At 37.5% G+C, this 14623-nt stretch overlaps 2 protein-coding genes across 2 annotated transcripts; one reads left to right on the top strand and one right to left on the bottom strand.

Moving 5' to 3' along the window:
- The first annotated feature begins 52 nt into the window (after positions 1-52).
- LOC138943418 (zinc finger protein 84-like) lies at positions 53-4325 on the top strand. Its single transcript, XM_070314271.1, is given in 5 exon segments — positions 53-323; positions 673-756; positions 758-778; positions 835-984; positions 1114-4325. Coding segments are annotated over 4 exon segments (1752 nt in total). The 5' UTR covers positions 53-323; positions 673-687; the 3' UTR covers positions 2626-4325.
- A 594-nt stretch (positions 4326-4919) lies between these two features.
- On the bottom strand, positions 4920-13097 carry LOC138943417 (collagen alpha-1(I) chain). Its single transcript, XM_070314270.1, has 9 exons — positions 12937-13097; positions 12389-12424; positions 10628-11875; positions 10005-10190; positions 7862-9820; positions 7634-7702; positions 6611-7417; positions 5385-5504; positions 4920-5216 (listed from the first exon to the last, which is right to left on the bottom strand). The coding sequence occupies exons 1-9, from the start codon at positions 13013-13015 to the stop codon at positions 5179-5181; spliced, it is 4542 nt and encodes a 1513-aa protein (XP_070170371.1). The 5' UTR covers positions 13016-13097; the 3' UTR covers positions 4920-5178.
- Positions 13098-14623: the final 1526 nt, after the last annotated feature.

The raw sequence follows: 14623 nt of genomic DNA, 5'->3' as shown, positions 1-14623 counted from the left end.
CACACGTATACACACGCATGCGCACGCACGCACGCACGCGCGCGAGCGCGCGCGTTTGTGCAACACATTATCCGCCGTATCTATACGCCAACGCGTAGTGCATCCTCGTCGTTGATTTTCGTCGCTTGGCGGGTTCGCGATCCGAGTCGCGATCTCGTATTCCCGATATCCAGGAAGGAACGACTCGCTCGCACGCGGGATCGAGAAATTATATCGTCCACAGTGGGTCCACGCGCGTAAACAGGTTGAAAGGGGAACGTCAGCACGCACAGGCCGCAACCTATATTTTTGTACCTCCATGAAAGGGCCATGTAACCTACGTCGTGAGTATCGACAAACGTATCGGCTCATCCGATTTCCCGGCGCGGCAACAGGTTCGCGACCGTACGGGATACTTGGCCCCGGACCGGTTCCGGTATATCCCAGACCGTCCGTCGCCGAGAACCCGGTCACGTCGTGTTTCGAACCTGTTACCGCGTTTGAGGTTATGTGAGAGGATACGGATATTTTTTTTTTTTTTATGTAAAATTTCTGGCTGCACCCATCGTGTACAACGCTTTTTCCTTGTCTCTTTTTGCCCGGGATTTGTTTTTTTCTTTTTGAAATAACGTCTTGATCTTTCGCATACATCGTGGTAATGTACGTAAGCGAATAAATTGATTTCACTTTCAGAGTGAAGTATAACAAATGGAAGGTTTTAAGGTGAAAGATGAACCGATGGATGCATTAGCCATAGACAGTCAGGTTATGGTAAACCATTTGTATGAAACGGCAGCAGGTATATGACATACCGCTGGCGTTGTCCAGAGAGTCTAACGTAACGATTACTTTAAGGATGAGAACATTGTGAGCGTCGTGCTTAAGGAGGAACCAGGTGACAGATTTGATCCCGACTACATGGAGGATATTTGCTCCGGCACTTTCGAGAAGGGCACTTTATTCTTGCCTATCGAAAACAATGAGGTGGATTTCTCCAATGAAATGGTAAATATATAATTGGAACCATTAATCTATTCACGAGTTACATCTGCACATTGTGTATTCTATTTTTGAGAAGATATCTGCTACGCGTATCATGTTATATCCTTTTCTAAATACTCTGTTATCTTGCAGGTAAAGTTAGAATTGGAAGGAGAATCTACCAGCCATCAAAACTGGGCAGCACAGATAGCAAGCGCAAATTTATGCGATAAGGAAGATGCTGTGATGCAACGATGTTTGGCTAATACAAATTTTATACAAGCACAGGATCCTGACAAGCATGGATTCTGTCAAAACGGTCAGCAACCGAAATTTTACAAAATACAATGCTCAATTTGCAAGAAATGGTTTTTGAACAATGATTCCATGGTGACACATCTGAGAATGCATTGTAGCGGAAATCAATGCGAGGTTTGCCAACAGAGTTTTACTGACAACTCTAGCCTGCACGCCCACATGTTAACTCACGTTGGAATGAGTCCGTTAGAGTGCCACATCTGCCAAAAGATATTCGCTTATAAGTGGAGCTTGAGAAATCACATGCAATTGCATGTATTGGATAAACCGTACGATTGCGACGCATTGCAGCAGGCTTTTATGAAGCGAGCGGGCTTAAACGATCAAATGATGGACGAGAGATTTTTCGAATGCGACGTATGTCATATGACGTTCAAGGAGAAACTTAATTTAAATCGACACATGTCCAGTCACACGGCAGACAGGCCCTACAAATGCACAGTCTGTTTCGAGGCGTTTAAGGAAAAGACGAAATTGAACATGCATTTGCCGCTTCACGCTGCGAACAAGCATTTCAAATGCACGCTCTGTCACAGATCCTTTGCTCAGAAAACGGCGCTCAGCAATCACATGCTGGCGCACAGTGGCGAGAAGCCGCACGCGTGTAACATCTGCGAGAAAACGTACAAGAGGAAATCGGAATTAATTAGGCACACCATGGTACATACCGGCGAGAGACCATACGAGTGCAAGGAATGCCTAATGACCTTCCGCGAAAAAGCCAAATTAAATTCGCACATGCTCGTTCATACGGGCGAGAAGCCACACGAGTGTCATATCTGTCATAAGGCGTGCGCGCGGAAATCGGATTTGAACAGTCACATGCTGTTGCACACCGGCGGTCAGTACGACTGCAAAGTTTGCGACAAGATCTTTACGAGGAAGTCGGATCTGAATAGACATACCCTGATACATACTGGCGAGAAGCCGTTTGCGTGCAATATGTGCGACATGGCGTTTCGGGAGAAGACGAGATTGAATTCGCACATGCTCATACACACGGGCGATAAGCGACACGCGTGTCATATTTGCCAGAAAACGTTTAAGGAGAAGTCATCATTGAGAAAACATATGTTAAGTCACACCGGCGACAGACCATACGAGTGCTACGTGTGTCACAAGGCCTTCACGCAGAAAACTACGTTGAACAGCCACATTATGGTTCACGCCGGTGAAAGACCCTTCGAATGTAGTACTTGTCAAAAAATATTCAAAGACAAAGCAGCGTTGAAAAAGCACTTGTCGATGCACGTTAACGAGAAAACTCACGAATGTCTTATTTGTATGAAAAAGTTCGCTCATAAAGCAGCATTAAATAGTCACCTATCCACGAATCACATATCCTAACTATACAGATCTAGTCTATTACGGCTTTCTGTTTCTTTACATTGAGCACCGTATGTTTGTAGTTGTATAGCATATTTCCATGATTACAACCTGTATCTCTGTTTTATATGCCAATAGGTCCGATAAAGTCGTATTTTTTCCTGTGTATGGAGAAATAATAAAAATTAATTTCTAAGTAATATCACCAGTCACATACACGCTCCTACCTGAAAGATGAATGAAGTCTTCTAGAACATTTATAATTCGTGCATTACGATGTATTAAATATAATCCAAAAACTGATATTATAAATGCAAATATTTAATTTTTTTTCCAAAAATAGAAAATTTTAGTTATTTTTCTAGAAAAAGGAAAAAATAAGATACAAACCAAACACAGATGAAAATATGATGCGAAAAGATATTTATATGAATACTAAAAAAGCATGATACATCAAATATGAGAAAATTTCGATCTTTTTCAATCTGAAAATATGCAAAAATTGTGATTATTAATATGATATAAAATTATTATCAGTTTGAATGTTTAAAGTATTATATTTTAAAAATGAATAGATATTCAATGTATTAAATGTTGAATAATAATAACGAACTGAAGTTTTTGTACGATAGACTGTATTATATAATATTGAAAAATAATTATTATTTCATTAAATTGGAAAAGATAAGGACACAAAAAATGTCGAAGATAGATATGAGTAAATTATTGCATATCATTTATTTGATCCATATTTTAAGAGGAAAGATTAATGTATATATTTGTTGGGATACAAGTGGATTTTCATATTTCTTGGTAAAGTTGAAAGAATTATAAGTTGATACCTGAAATAATATCGTATACACATAATGAAATTATTATATGATTTTATGAATATATTTTTCATTTATATATAAAAAATCATTTCTTTTTCTTAAATAAGATAGATCTTATTAAATTAAAAATAGCGGAGGAACAATTAATGTTATTGAGCATGGAATTATCAGATGATTACATCGATAGCAAATTGTAAAACAATTGCAATATTTTTAATATATATTTTTGCGAAAATTTTTTTGTTTCATATATCATAAACTACGATTCTTATAAGTGAACATTGATAAGTAAAACATTTCTTCCAAACATTTCAATAAAAAGTTCAATTATACTCAGAAACTTAAATATTAAGAATTTTTTCTTCTTGAAACATTTTACTTATATCGAGCAAAAATTGCATGAACGAATCGTCTGGATATTTTAATATATGTACCTAATAAAGATCCATATCCTGATCCCATATTGTATCTACCATTATTTTCACCACTGTAGGGATAACCACCATGGTCCTGGTTTCCTCTGCGATTAAATAATTGGCCTCTATTAGTCATCGTGCCCATAGGCCACATCTGTGAACCTATGAATTGTATAATATTAAAAAGTTATAAATAAATCTACAATTTGTTATGTTAGAATATCCAATTTATAGGGATTCGTAATAAACGATATAAGACAAATTAAAATTTGATGTAATTCGTTAAAGAGAAAGAAATTGGATCGAGTCTTAGTTGATTGTAATACATGAGTCAGGCATCTTGAAATATGGGATAAGATGGAAATACAACATACGATTGTAACTTATATACCTATACCAATGATTTCAAACCGATCGAACTGTTTTATTTTGAACAAAGCTACGAAGATTTATCAAAGGTTTTATTATTTAACAAATCGCGCGAAACTGTAAAATGGATGTCACAATGGTTATCAATACAAAAGTAATAACAAATATAATAACAAGACTCACCAAATTGCGCGTTACACAGCTGAATTAGTAATACTAATATCGCTGAGATTAGTATAATCTTCATGATGGTTGTAGCACCGGATTCCGGCAAATTCACGATAGGTCTTAACAAAAACGACTAATGCCATGCGCATTTAACATATCTTTTTATACATTTCTTAATGACCTATAATTACTTCTACGTTATAAGAATATTTGCCAATAATAGGTCGGTCTTTTTATATACATATCCAGTGGACGATAAATTGATTATCCATATCTTCAGAATTTTAATTTGCGAGATATCATTGCCTATGCTATGGAATTAGATTCTTTATCTTATATTGATCGAATAATATATTCAACTGCGATATATTTCGCTTAAAACAAAATTTATATCGTAAAAATAATGCAAATTAATATTTCTTTTTAACGGGTCATCCTATAGAGTTATTATGGAATACTACTAAATCGATGTGTACAGTCAATTATCGTTCACATAACGGGTAATTAGCGTTTGCGACGTAAATAATCATTCGCGTGATTCTGCGAAGTCTGTTTATTCATATACAAATAGACGATGTATATATAATGGAAAAATCCTATCTACATCCTATATCACGACGAATGGATATAAATATATATGTATATATAAAATCTTTATATGAAAAAAAAAAATCAGGAGTATTTTATATTTATTAAGTAGCAAGACATTAATTAAATATATATTATATTTTAGAATTATGTCATCAACATATCTGCATATTTATTCCGTTTTGCATCTTCTGATTGAATTAACCCTTTACATCGGTAGGATAATTTCTTGACCAGCCTGTAATGACATATAATATTTGTTTTCTCTCTCTCTCTCTCTTTCTCTCTACATATATATATATATATAACTATTATCTTTCAGGTAAAATATTACATTACAGTTTATATACATATATGCTTATAATATATCTTTATATACGTTTGGAAGAATAATCTTAAAACTTACTTCCGGAATTACTACTGGCAAAGGCACTGCTGGAAGCCCAGGAATTAGATCCGTCTTGATGTTGTGCGCCGCTGGAAGGCCAGCCTCTGCTACGAGCTTGACCAAAATCATCGCCGGATCCTGAGAAGACAAATAAATTGTACAATGAATTTATTTATTCGATTTTCGCAGATAAATCGATTACAGACTCTACATACGAACAGAATCTTATTTTTAAAACATATATTGCAGTTTGGCTTAAAACGAATTAATTATAAATCCCACGTTTGAGAATATTTTACATATTATAAAATATTGTACAAATATCTTTTTAAAATGCGATGTATTAATAGCATTTCGTTGTGTGAAAAGCACATCTCATTACTGTCACAGATAAATATGATAAATTAATTACTGGTGGAATGGATTGTAATGATAATAGCTTTCGTAGTCGAAGAACGGAAACGGATATCTGGCGCTTACTATTAATTCAAATGCTGCCTTCTTATTTGATTTATGCATCATTGTACAATAGATCGTATCAATCGCACGTGTATTTTCAATCTCTCATATGCAAGCACCTAGGCCTTGAGGCATTTCCGACTATGATAGAGATATACTCTATTATATCTCTTACTTATGCCTCGTTTCAAAAACGTGCACAACAAATGTTTCGTTAAGTAGAGAAGTTAAATTAGTCGGGAAAATTTGAACATCCATTCATATGATCCACTTGATGAAGATATAAACGCCGAGAAATTATGAACGCATCGTTGATTTGATGTATAATTATCATACACTCCCTCAAATCGTACGTTTTGATCTCTACCTATAACTCTGCGACTTGTTAACGCAACATTGATTATCTCAGTATATTCGATTAATGTCGAGTTATCATTTTCAATAAATTTTATCGCTTGTCCATATTATTACATGCAATTTTGAGAATTAACGCAGTAATGTTCTTATAAGACTAAAAAAATCTTGAAACATTTGTTGTAATTTTCAAGCGATTGTAGGAAAGATTGTATTAATATTGCTAAATTGTTATATTCTTTTAATTTTAAGAATATTATGTCATCCTTTTTCTTAAAATAGTGTAATGTTGTTTTCGTAAACAAATCGTACCTTGAGATTGTTCCAAGGATGCAATGTGTACATTAGATATATGATTTTCTATATCAGAAAAACATGATATATATATGTATAAAAATATTTACGTTTATACGCTTTTGCGAGGAACAAACCTGCTGTATTGGAGAAAGGTAAAGATTTAGCGCTGGGAAAGTTGGAAGCTTGTGCGTTGCTAAAGGATCCAGCATAAGTTCCACTAAGAGATCCTGCCAAGTTACTTCCCGCCGATGTGGGATGACCTGCGGCGAATTGACCGCCGGTTATTCCAGTTCCAGTATTGCCGGATGCACCAGGAACACTGCCGACGTTTCCTGAATTTCCATCACCGGTTCCGACATCTCCACTAATCTCTCCAAACACGCCTCCCGGATGCTTACCGCTGTTGGTCTCGTAGCTTCCGCTACCGGGCGTTCCGCAACCGAAAATACCCAACTTACATCGTAATGGATCGACTCCGCGAGAATTTCCACTTGTAGGATAAACCCCGCCGCTATTTTCCTGCTGCGGCGAAATTTGACCACGAGAACCACCCTTTACACCACCGCTTTCTGGCGTTCCCAATGTAGGATATCCGTCAGGCTGTCCACCAGTGTACGATGGACCGTCTAAGCCGCTGTTTCCACTTCCTAAAAAGGGATTGTATCCTTCGGGTTTCTTTCCTCCAAGCGAAATTACACCTTGGTTAGGATTAACTTCGATATTTCCTCTTTTCTTCTTGTCATCCAGGAAAGGATTTCCTTGACCGATAGGCTTTATATTTCCTTCACCATGAGAAATCACATTTTTATCATTATTTGCATTACTATATTCAGGTTTAGGAGGTCCGTTCCAATCGGGATCGAGGAATGGATTTCCCTTCCCAATCGGTTTAATTGTAGTTTCGCTCTTCCAGGGACGTGAAACATCGCTTGGAGTACCGCCTAAATAATGGGGAAAATATATATATTTTTTATAATATATATTTAATATGTATTTTCATATCAAAAAATTAATTTAATACTTTGAAAAATTATTTCCATATTTTGAAATATTTTATCTCACGGAGTTTTACTTCTTTTGTTTAAAGATAAATGTAATTTATAAATAATAAAGATAAGATTTTTAAAAAATTTTTCGTGTACACCATAAATATATACCTGCAGTTCCAAACAAGAATGGATTTGCGGAATTCCATTGCACAGGACCTTCAGGTATTATATTTGCACCTTCAATTAAAATTAAGATCAAAATTTAATTTTATTCAATTATATTTAAACCTATGTATGTATACATATGAGTGCGAATAACTCGTACTACATATTATCGAAGTATTTATATAATAGTTTAATAGCCACAAAGTACTTTAGTTAAGTATCACTTGTTACCTTGATTACACGAATTGTCTCCACTTCTACATCCTATATTGGTTCCAGGATAAACCCCGATGCCACTATTAAAAGGTGGAGCTAATCCATATATATTCCCGATGTTTGGAACATGGCCATCACCGGTTCCAGCAGGATAATATGTTTTATTAACGCCGCTGGGACCGCTTACTGTTTCACCGCATGGTCCATGTGTCATTGGTGCATTATTATCTTTTCCAGTACAACTGCCCTCGCAATTATATTTCCCGCCTCCACAGTTGCTGTTTCCTCTATACGGATCGATACTACCTCCACAGTTTACACTCGAACATCCAGATATGCCTGGCCACGTCCCACTTCCGTTTTCAGGTTGCTTGCTAGGCCAAGCTTCATTACCGCTTGAAGGTTGCTTTCTAAGTCCACTTCCACTTTCAACTCCAGGATAACTACCGGATGTAACTCCACTTCCGTCTCCAGGTCTTCCACTAGGCCAACTTCCGGTTCCGCTACTTGGTTGCCTGGTAGACCAAGTTGCACTAACGCTTCCAGGCTGTCCTCCAGGCCAGGTACTACTTCCATCTCCAGGTTTTTTGCTAGGCCAAGGTCCACCACTGCCTCCAGGCAATTTCCCGGGCCAGGTATCACTAGTTCCAGGATGTCCGCCAGGCGTAACTCCACTTCCGTCTCCAGGTCTTCCACTAGGCCAACTTCTGGTTCCGCTATCTGGTTGCCTGGTAGGCCAAGTTGCACTAACGCTTCCAGGCTGTCCTCCAGGCCAGGTACTACTTCCACCTCCAGGCTTTTTGCTAGGCCAAGGTCCGCTACTGCTTCCAGGCTGTTTCCCGGGCCAGGTATCACTAGTTCCATGGTGTCCGCCAGGCGTAACTCCACTTTCGTCTCTAGGTCTTCCACTAGGCCAACTTCCGGTTCCGCTATCTGGTTGCCTGGTAGGCCAAGTTGCACTAACGCTTCCAGGCTGTCCTCCAGGCCAGGTACTACTTCCACCCCCAGGCTTTTTGCTAGGCCAAGGTCCGCTACTGCCTCCAGGTTGTTTTCCGAGCCAGGTATCACTTACAGTTCCAGGATGCACGCCAGGAATAGCACCACTTCCAGGTTGTTCACCAGGCCAAGTTTGACTTCCACTTCCAGGTTGCTTGCCAGACCAAGTACCAGTTCCGGCATAAGAATGTGTGCCATGAGGAGCAATTCCATAAGTAGATGCGGTACTTCCAGGAGAGCTCTTGATTCCGGGATAACCCGAAGCTTCTTCGTATCTTGGCGTTGTTTCAGTTATATAAGGAGTGCTGTACGTACCGGGAAATGTCCCGAATGCGCTTGCGCCAGCGGTTGCACTTGCGCTACTACTTGCTCCATTAAAATCGGGTTGCTTTAGACCTGTTCCGCTGTATGAACTGCCGAGTGATGCGGGACCTGGAATGTTTTTATGACCAAACTGAGATTTGGTAGTGTCAAATCCAGTAATAGAGATAGGAAATCCATGAGAAGCTGTGGTTCCCGGACTATGCCAGGTACTATTTCTGCTTGCAGGCTGACCGGTACTTAACGAGGGGCTAGTGATTCCGCTTCCGTAGCTCGGCTTAGTGACACCCGGATAATCGTAAACGCCGCTTCCAATCGGAGATCCCGGTAATTTTCTAGAACTGAATGTATTACCTTGAACTCCAGTATTAGATGAACTAATTCCTCCAAACGGTCTTTTTGTAGTTCCGAAAGTATTTGCTACATTCGATGGCCATGTATTTTCGCGGCCAGGTTTGTTATAATCAGAAACACTTCCTGGACTATAAGTGCCACCGCTAGTGTTAGGATGTGCTTGATCTATTCCACTGTACGGCGTTTGAGTGCCTACTGGTTTGTTAAAAAATGGATGATCTTTCTTCCCAAAATTAGATGTTCCTCCGTGAGGAGTGCTTCCAATGCCGGATGTTACGCTTGCTCCAGCGTAAGCATTAGTATCTGTGTACACAAAATATTAAGTTTAGATTCTCTAAAAAATTCTAAATTAATGCAAATTTCAATATCTCCAAAATATCATATAAAAAACAGATTATTTAAAATTATATTTTTATTTTTTTTATGTGAAACCAATATTATATTATTGTTAATAAAATAACAAATTGTTATTCTCATAAACACGCACTTTGTGCTGTTCCAGATTGACCATAAGGCCAATTCTGATTTTCCTTTGGGTTTCCATAACTATTTGGAGAAGATATACTACTTCCTGTTTGTGATACCGCAGAAGGAATACCACTTGGAGATTTACCACTTTTCGTTCTGTCAATATCGATAGGAGTTGCGCCCAATTTGACAGGGCCTTGTATTCCTAATATAACAAATTAACACATATTGTAAAATATACAAATTTTATTATTTTTTGTCATATATTTGTTTATATGTATGTGTATATATTTGTTTTAATTCTATTTTAATTTGCATAAATTTATGCATTAAAATAATATAATAAAAAATATTATGAAAATTAAAATAAAATATTACTATAATGTATAATATATTAGTAGCGCAAAAATAAAAAAAAGAATGTAACACATTATTATTCTTGTGATTGCAGACACATTATCGTAAAACAATATGTGTTTCATATTTATGATATATAAATTTTTTATTTTCGAAACTCCAAGATATGAATATATAAAAAATGTATAAACTGATGATACTTTTTATTATGATAACCACTGAAAATAAAGAAAGCGTATTAAAATTTATTATCGCGCTTTTTCATAAAGAGATTATCGTACTAACCTTGAATGCAACTTGAATCAGGTCGAGGACAACCAGTTGTACCGATGGGCTTGGTTCCATAATTCGGATTCGAACTCGGTTCAGGTTTACCATCGGATGGAGCATTCCAGCTTTGTCCAGGTTTCGGCGTTGTGCCAAAGCTTGTGCCGTCGTGTCCAGTATTCCAAGGAGTCCCTCCAGGTTTTCGCGAAAACGGAAGTCTTCCGGCTGAACTACTGTCGAATCCAGAATTCCTGTTCGGTTCAGATTTCGGCATGACGCCGAGGTTTCCGGTAGGTCCGCGGCTGGTGCTCCAATCTGGTGCAGGTTTCTGCGAAAAGTCTGTCGTTGGAGTATTATCAAATCCATTATTCCATCCTTGTCCGGGTCTCGATGTGCTCGCAGTAGGAGCATTATCAAGTCCGGTATTCCAAGGTTTTTGTGAAAACGGCTGTCCGCCAGTTGAAGCACCAGATCCGATATCCCAATTTCTAGATTTCGGCGTTGTTACGAAATTTCCGGCGGGTCCAGAGCTGTCCCAAGTAGGCTTCGACGAGGAAGCAAAACCACCTGGCGTTGTTCCTCTGTTCCAATTTGGCCAAGAGTCTGATGTTGTGCCGTAGGCACCTGCGGTTGCGCCAGCATATCCGGGCTTTAATGTCGTATAAACGAACGGAATGTTCCAGCCTGATCCAGGTTTCGGCGTACTTTCAGTAGCAAAGCCACCAGTTGGGGCTACGTATCCAGTAGTCGGCACTGGATAGTTAACACCGCCAAAAGAACCAGCGGGTCTACTACCATCTTTAGTTCCGTCATCAACATGTGCATCTATGGGTCCGGTCTTGTGTACGCCGGGTGGACGCGATCCCGATTTATGTCCTCTATCGGGTCCGCTCGCGCCACGATGACGCGTTCCGTCTGGCTTGTATTGACCATCGTCGCATTCATCCCCGTCATTCTCGTCCCCCTCTTCCTCCGGCTCGTCCTGTTCCCAATAATCGTCATTTTCCCATTTGCATTTAGAACAATCGTTCTTATTATAACCATGATCTGAGCTTTTTATTCCGTCACCGCCGGCGCCATGCCCCGGAACGACGCCGTAGGATTTCGTATCGCGATTGGCGTCATTACCATGGGAGAAGCTGATGCTGTCATAGCTGCGAATCTCTTTGTGTCCGTCGTAGGCTCCGGAAAAGTCTCCCGCTCCTCCAAATGCACTGGCGCCACTTAATGCGGATGCACCAGCTCCAGCGTAAGCGCTGGCTGATGCTGCACCGCGTGAAAAACAAATACTATTTTTAATAATGATATACGTATAAATATGTTTTTTTATTTACTCTCTGCTTTTCTTTATTTTACTTTTAATTTTGAAGCTTATAAATGGGAATCGCGTCGAGATAAATAGCGGCGGTTATAATTTTTATACATGTTTGATACTCTGCTCTCATCCATTGATACGAAACATAGAACACCCTAGGGTTGCTGCGACGAATAACTTAGTACGCGAAAAAAATTTGTAGGGAAATAAATCTGCTTCACATTCACAGAAACACAAGATTGATAGAATATTTCACAATAAATTCAATCTTGGAATTTTCAAAGAATATTTTACGTGAATGAAAAAAAATGGCTCTTTTCTTCATAGATATAACAATAATATATATATATATATATATACATAAATTATAATGCGGTCGTATTCGTGACAAGGATCTTTAACATTATTTATAAAGATGATTTCACTATCATGCACATATATATAGAAAGGATTAATATACATACCAAAGGCGACGCTACTGCTTTCATCTGCGCGTGCATCTGAAATTGAAAACACATAACAACATAAGATTTGTCACAGAGAAAAATTACAATCCGCAAACTATAAATTAAAATCCTTAATTAAATTCAATCAGATACGAAATATGTATTTCTAAATATATACCATATATTTATAAATATATATAATTTTTTAATTCATTGATTATATCAAGTGTGTTTTTGAAATAATATCAATTTCTTTGAAATAATACATGGACAATTTTGAAAAAAAAAAAAAAATTAATTAATATACCTTAACTAGATCAAAGACAAGCTACTCATCGTCAGTTCTAAAAAGTTGTATTTTCTAATCTATTTTTAAGATCTATTAGAATCAAAATACTTTTGTATATCCATTTTCTTTAATATTTAACAAAAGAAAAATGAATAAAAAAATTACTTGACGTTCAATAAAAGATGGCAAGTATAAAGATCGATTCTTTTCATATGAAATTATACGATTTTTAGAAATATGATTTGAGACGATTAATCGTTTAAGTGCGCGAGACTACCTGATCCGATGAAAAATGTGCACACGGCGAGGGCTACCGTCAAGGAACACTTTAAACAGCCAGGCCGGATTTCAGTCATCTCGGTGGATGCTCGTTCGTAGATGTTGCTTTACCGGTTGCTTCATGTACACTGCAGCACCGGTTGCCAAGAGCATCTTGAAAGATCGAAGGCTCATACATATATATATAAGGATACCCCCAGCAGAGTGTGTGTGTGCGTGAAGGGGAATCGCCGAGGCGAATCCCGACGCCGCGAGGCGATCCGGCAAAGGCAGCATCCTCGCGCAGCAAACACACATTGTCGAACAATGAGTAATTATATTGTTGCCATCGCCAAAGCGAATGTGCGGCAATATAATAGAAGCGTCGCGACTGGTATGATGAGACGATCCTGCGTAGAGATGACTGCGTCATCGTTCTTTAGGAGTTTACCCGAAGAAGAGACTTCGATGCTCGTCACGTCACGTTTTCACACATCCTGTACAAGGTATGCGGCAAGCGAATGCTGATTCCCATGTTATAAGAAGCTCGTCTCATCGCGTCATTCTTATCCTTACTGCAAGATATAAATAATAATTTTGAGATAATAAAATGAGATAATAATTAACTAAATTGTCTGTTAGCAATAAAGACAAAAGATTATTAAACTGACGTGATTTTGCTAATGATGAAATTTATTTTTCTTTTTAAAGAGAGAAAGCCATTTGTTTGCATAATACTTTAACAAATGTGATCAATTTCAGTAAGATTTCTACTATATAAAGTCTTAATATTAACAAAAATACAGATTTTGCTTGAATTTTGAAAAATTATACCAAAATTTCATAATGCTTCCATTATTGAACGTATTGATCCTTTATATTATTTAATGAATGTCTCGACAGTAAAAAAGATGACTATTTGTAATTTAATAATTTAATTAATTTAAGATGATTGTGTGTAAAAATAATATCACTGAGAAAAATATATTTTCAAATCTCTTCTCTCCAATAAAAAAATCAATTGGTCTCCTAAAATATACTGCGTTAAATTGATTATTCTTTCAAATACAATTAGTTTTATTTAGCTAATGTTCGTTTGTCGAATCATTTTTCTCTAGATAATAATCCATATTTAAAAAGATTCGATTGGAGTAAAATCGATACTGTATCTCATAAAAGTTTTATGTATCTATCCTTAATACATAAACTCCAGGGATCTCGCATATTAGAGTATCACAACAAAAGAGACTGGTTTTGACAACAGAGAAGACAGGTTTTTTTTTCGGCGAATCATTTACATGGAAAATGTGTATGCCGAGATTCTTCTCGCATTGTATACATCACCGCGGACTCCTCGCGCAATGTAAATGTCGCAGAACTATGCGATCATTACGCATGTAGTATACTTGCGTATCATCATTTTACAAGGCGAAATCTCTACGACTCCATTGTATAATAATAACGATACGTCTATGATCGCGCGTATTTTTAGAACGTACACGTATTGTAATACATCGTACATCCTCCTAAATACAATATCCTGGATGTAAAGTACGACGATCGTCTAATGGGAAAAGCGCAAGATATATGAAAAAAAAAAAAATAATAATAATAATAATTAAAAAAATGCGCGGCCACAAATCTCTTATCGATGTAGAAGCATGCAGATGTTATCTCGGAACGAAGATTACAATTGGCTCATTATC

This window comes from Polyergus mexicanus, unplaced genomic scaffold (assembly GCF_030449975.1).
Source record: "Polyergus mexicanus isolate NDT 795.1 unplaced genomic scaffold, iyPolMexi1.0 SCAF_26, whole genome shotgun sequence".
NCBI classification, from domain to species: domain Eukaryota; kingdom Metazoa; phylum Arthropoda; class Insecta; order Hymenoptera; family Formicidae; genus Polyergus; species Polyergus mexicanus.
The sequence above is the reverse complement of the archived record's forward strand: the minus strand, read 5'-3'. Positions and strand labels throughout refer to the sequence as shown.

Bases quoted from the DNA above. Each gene is read 5' to 3' on its own strand.
- LOC138943417 (XM_070314270.1), bottom strand. From the start codon at position 13,015: ATGACTGAAATCCGGCCTGGCTGTTTAAAGTGTTCCTTGACGGTAGCC. The intron at 9,821-10,004 runs GTGCGTGTTTAT...TTGTGTACACAG, and splicing joins TCAATCTGGAACAGCACAAA to ATACTAATGCTTACGCTGGA. The intron at 5,217-5,384 runs GTAAGTTTTAAG...ATGTCATTACAG, and splicing joins TGCCAGTAGTAATTCCGGAA to GCTGGTCAAGAAATTATCCT.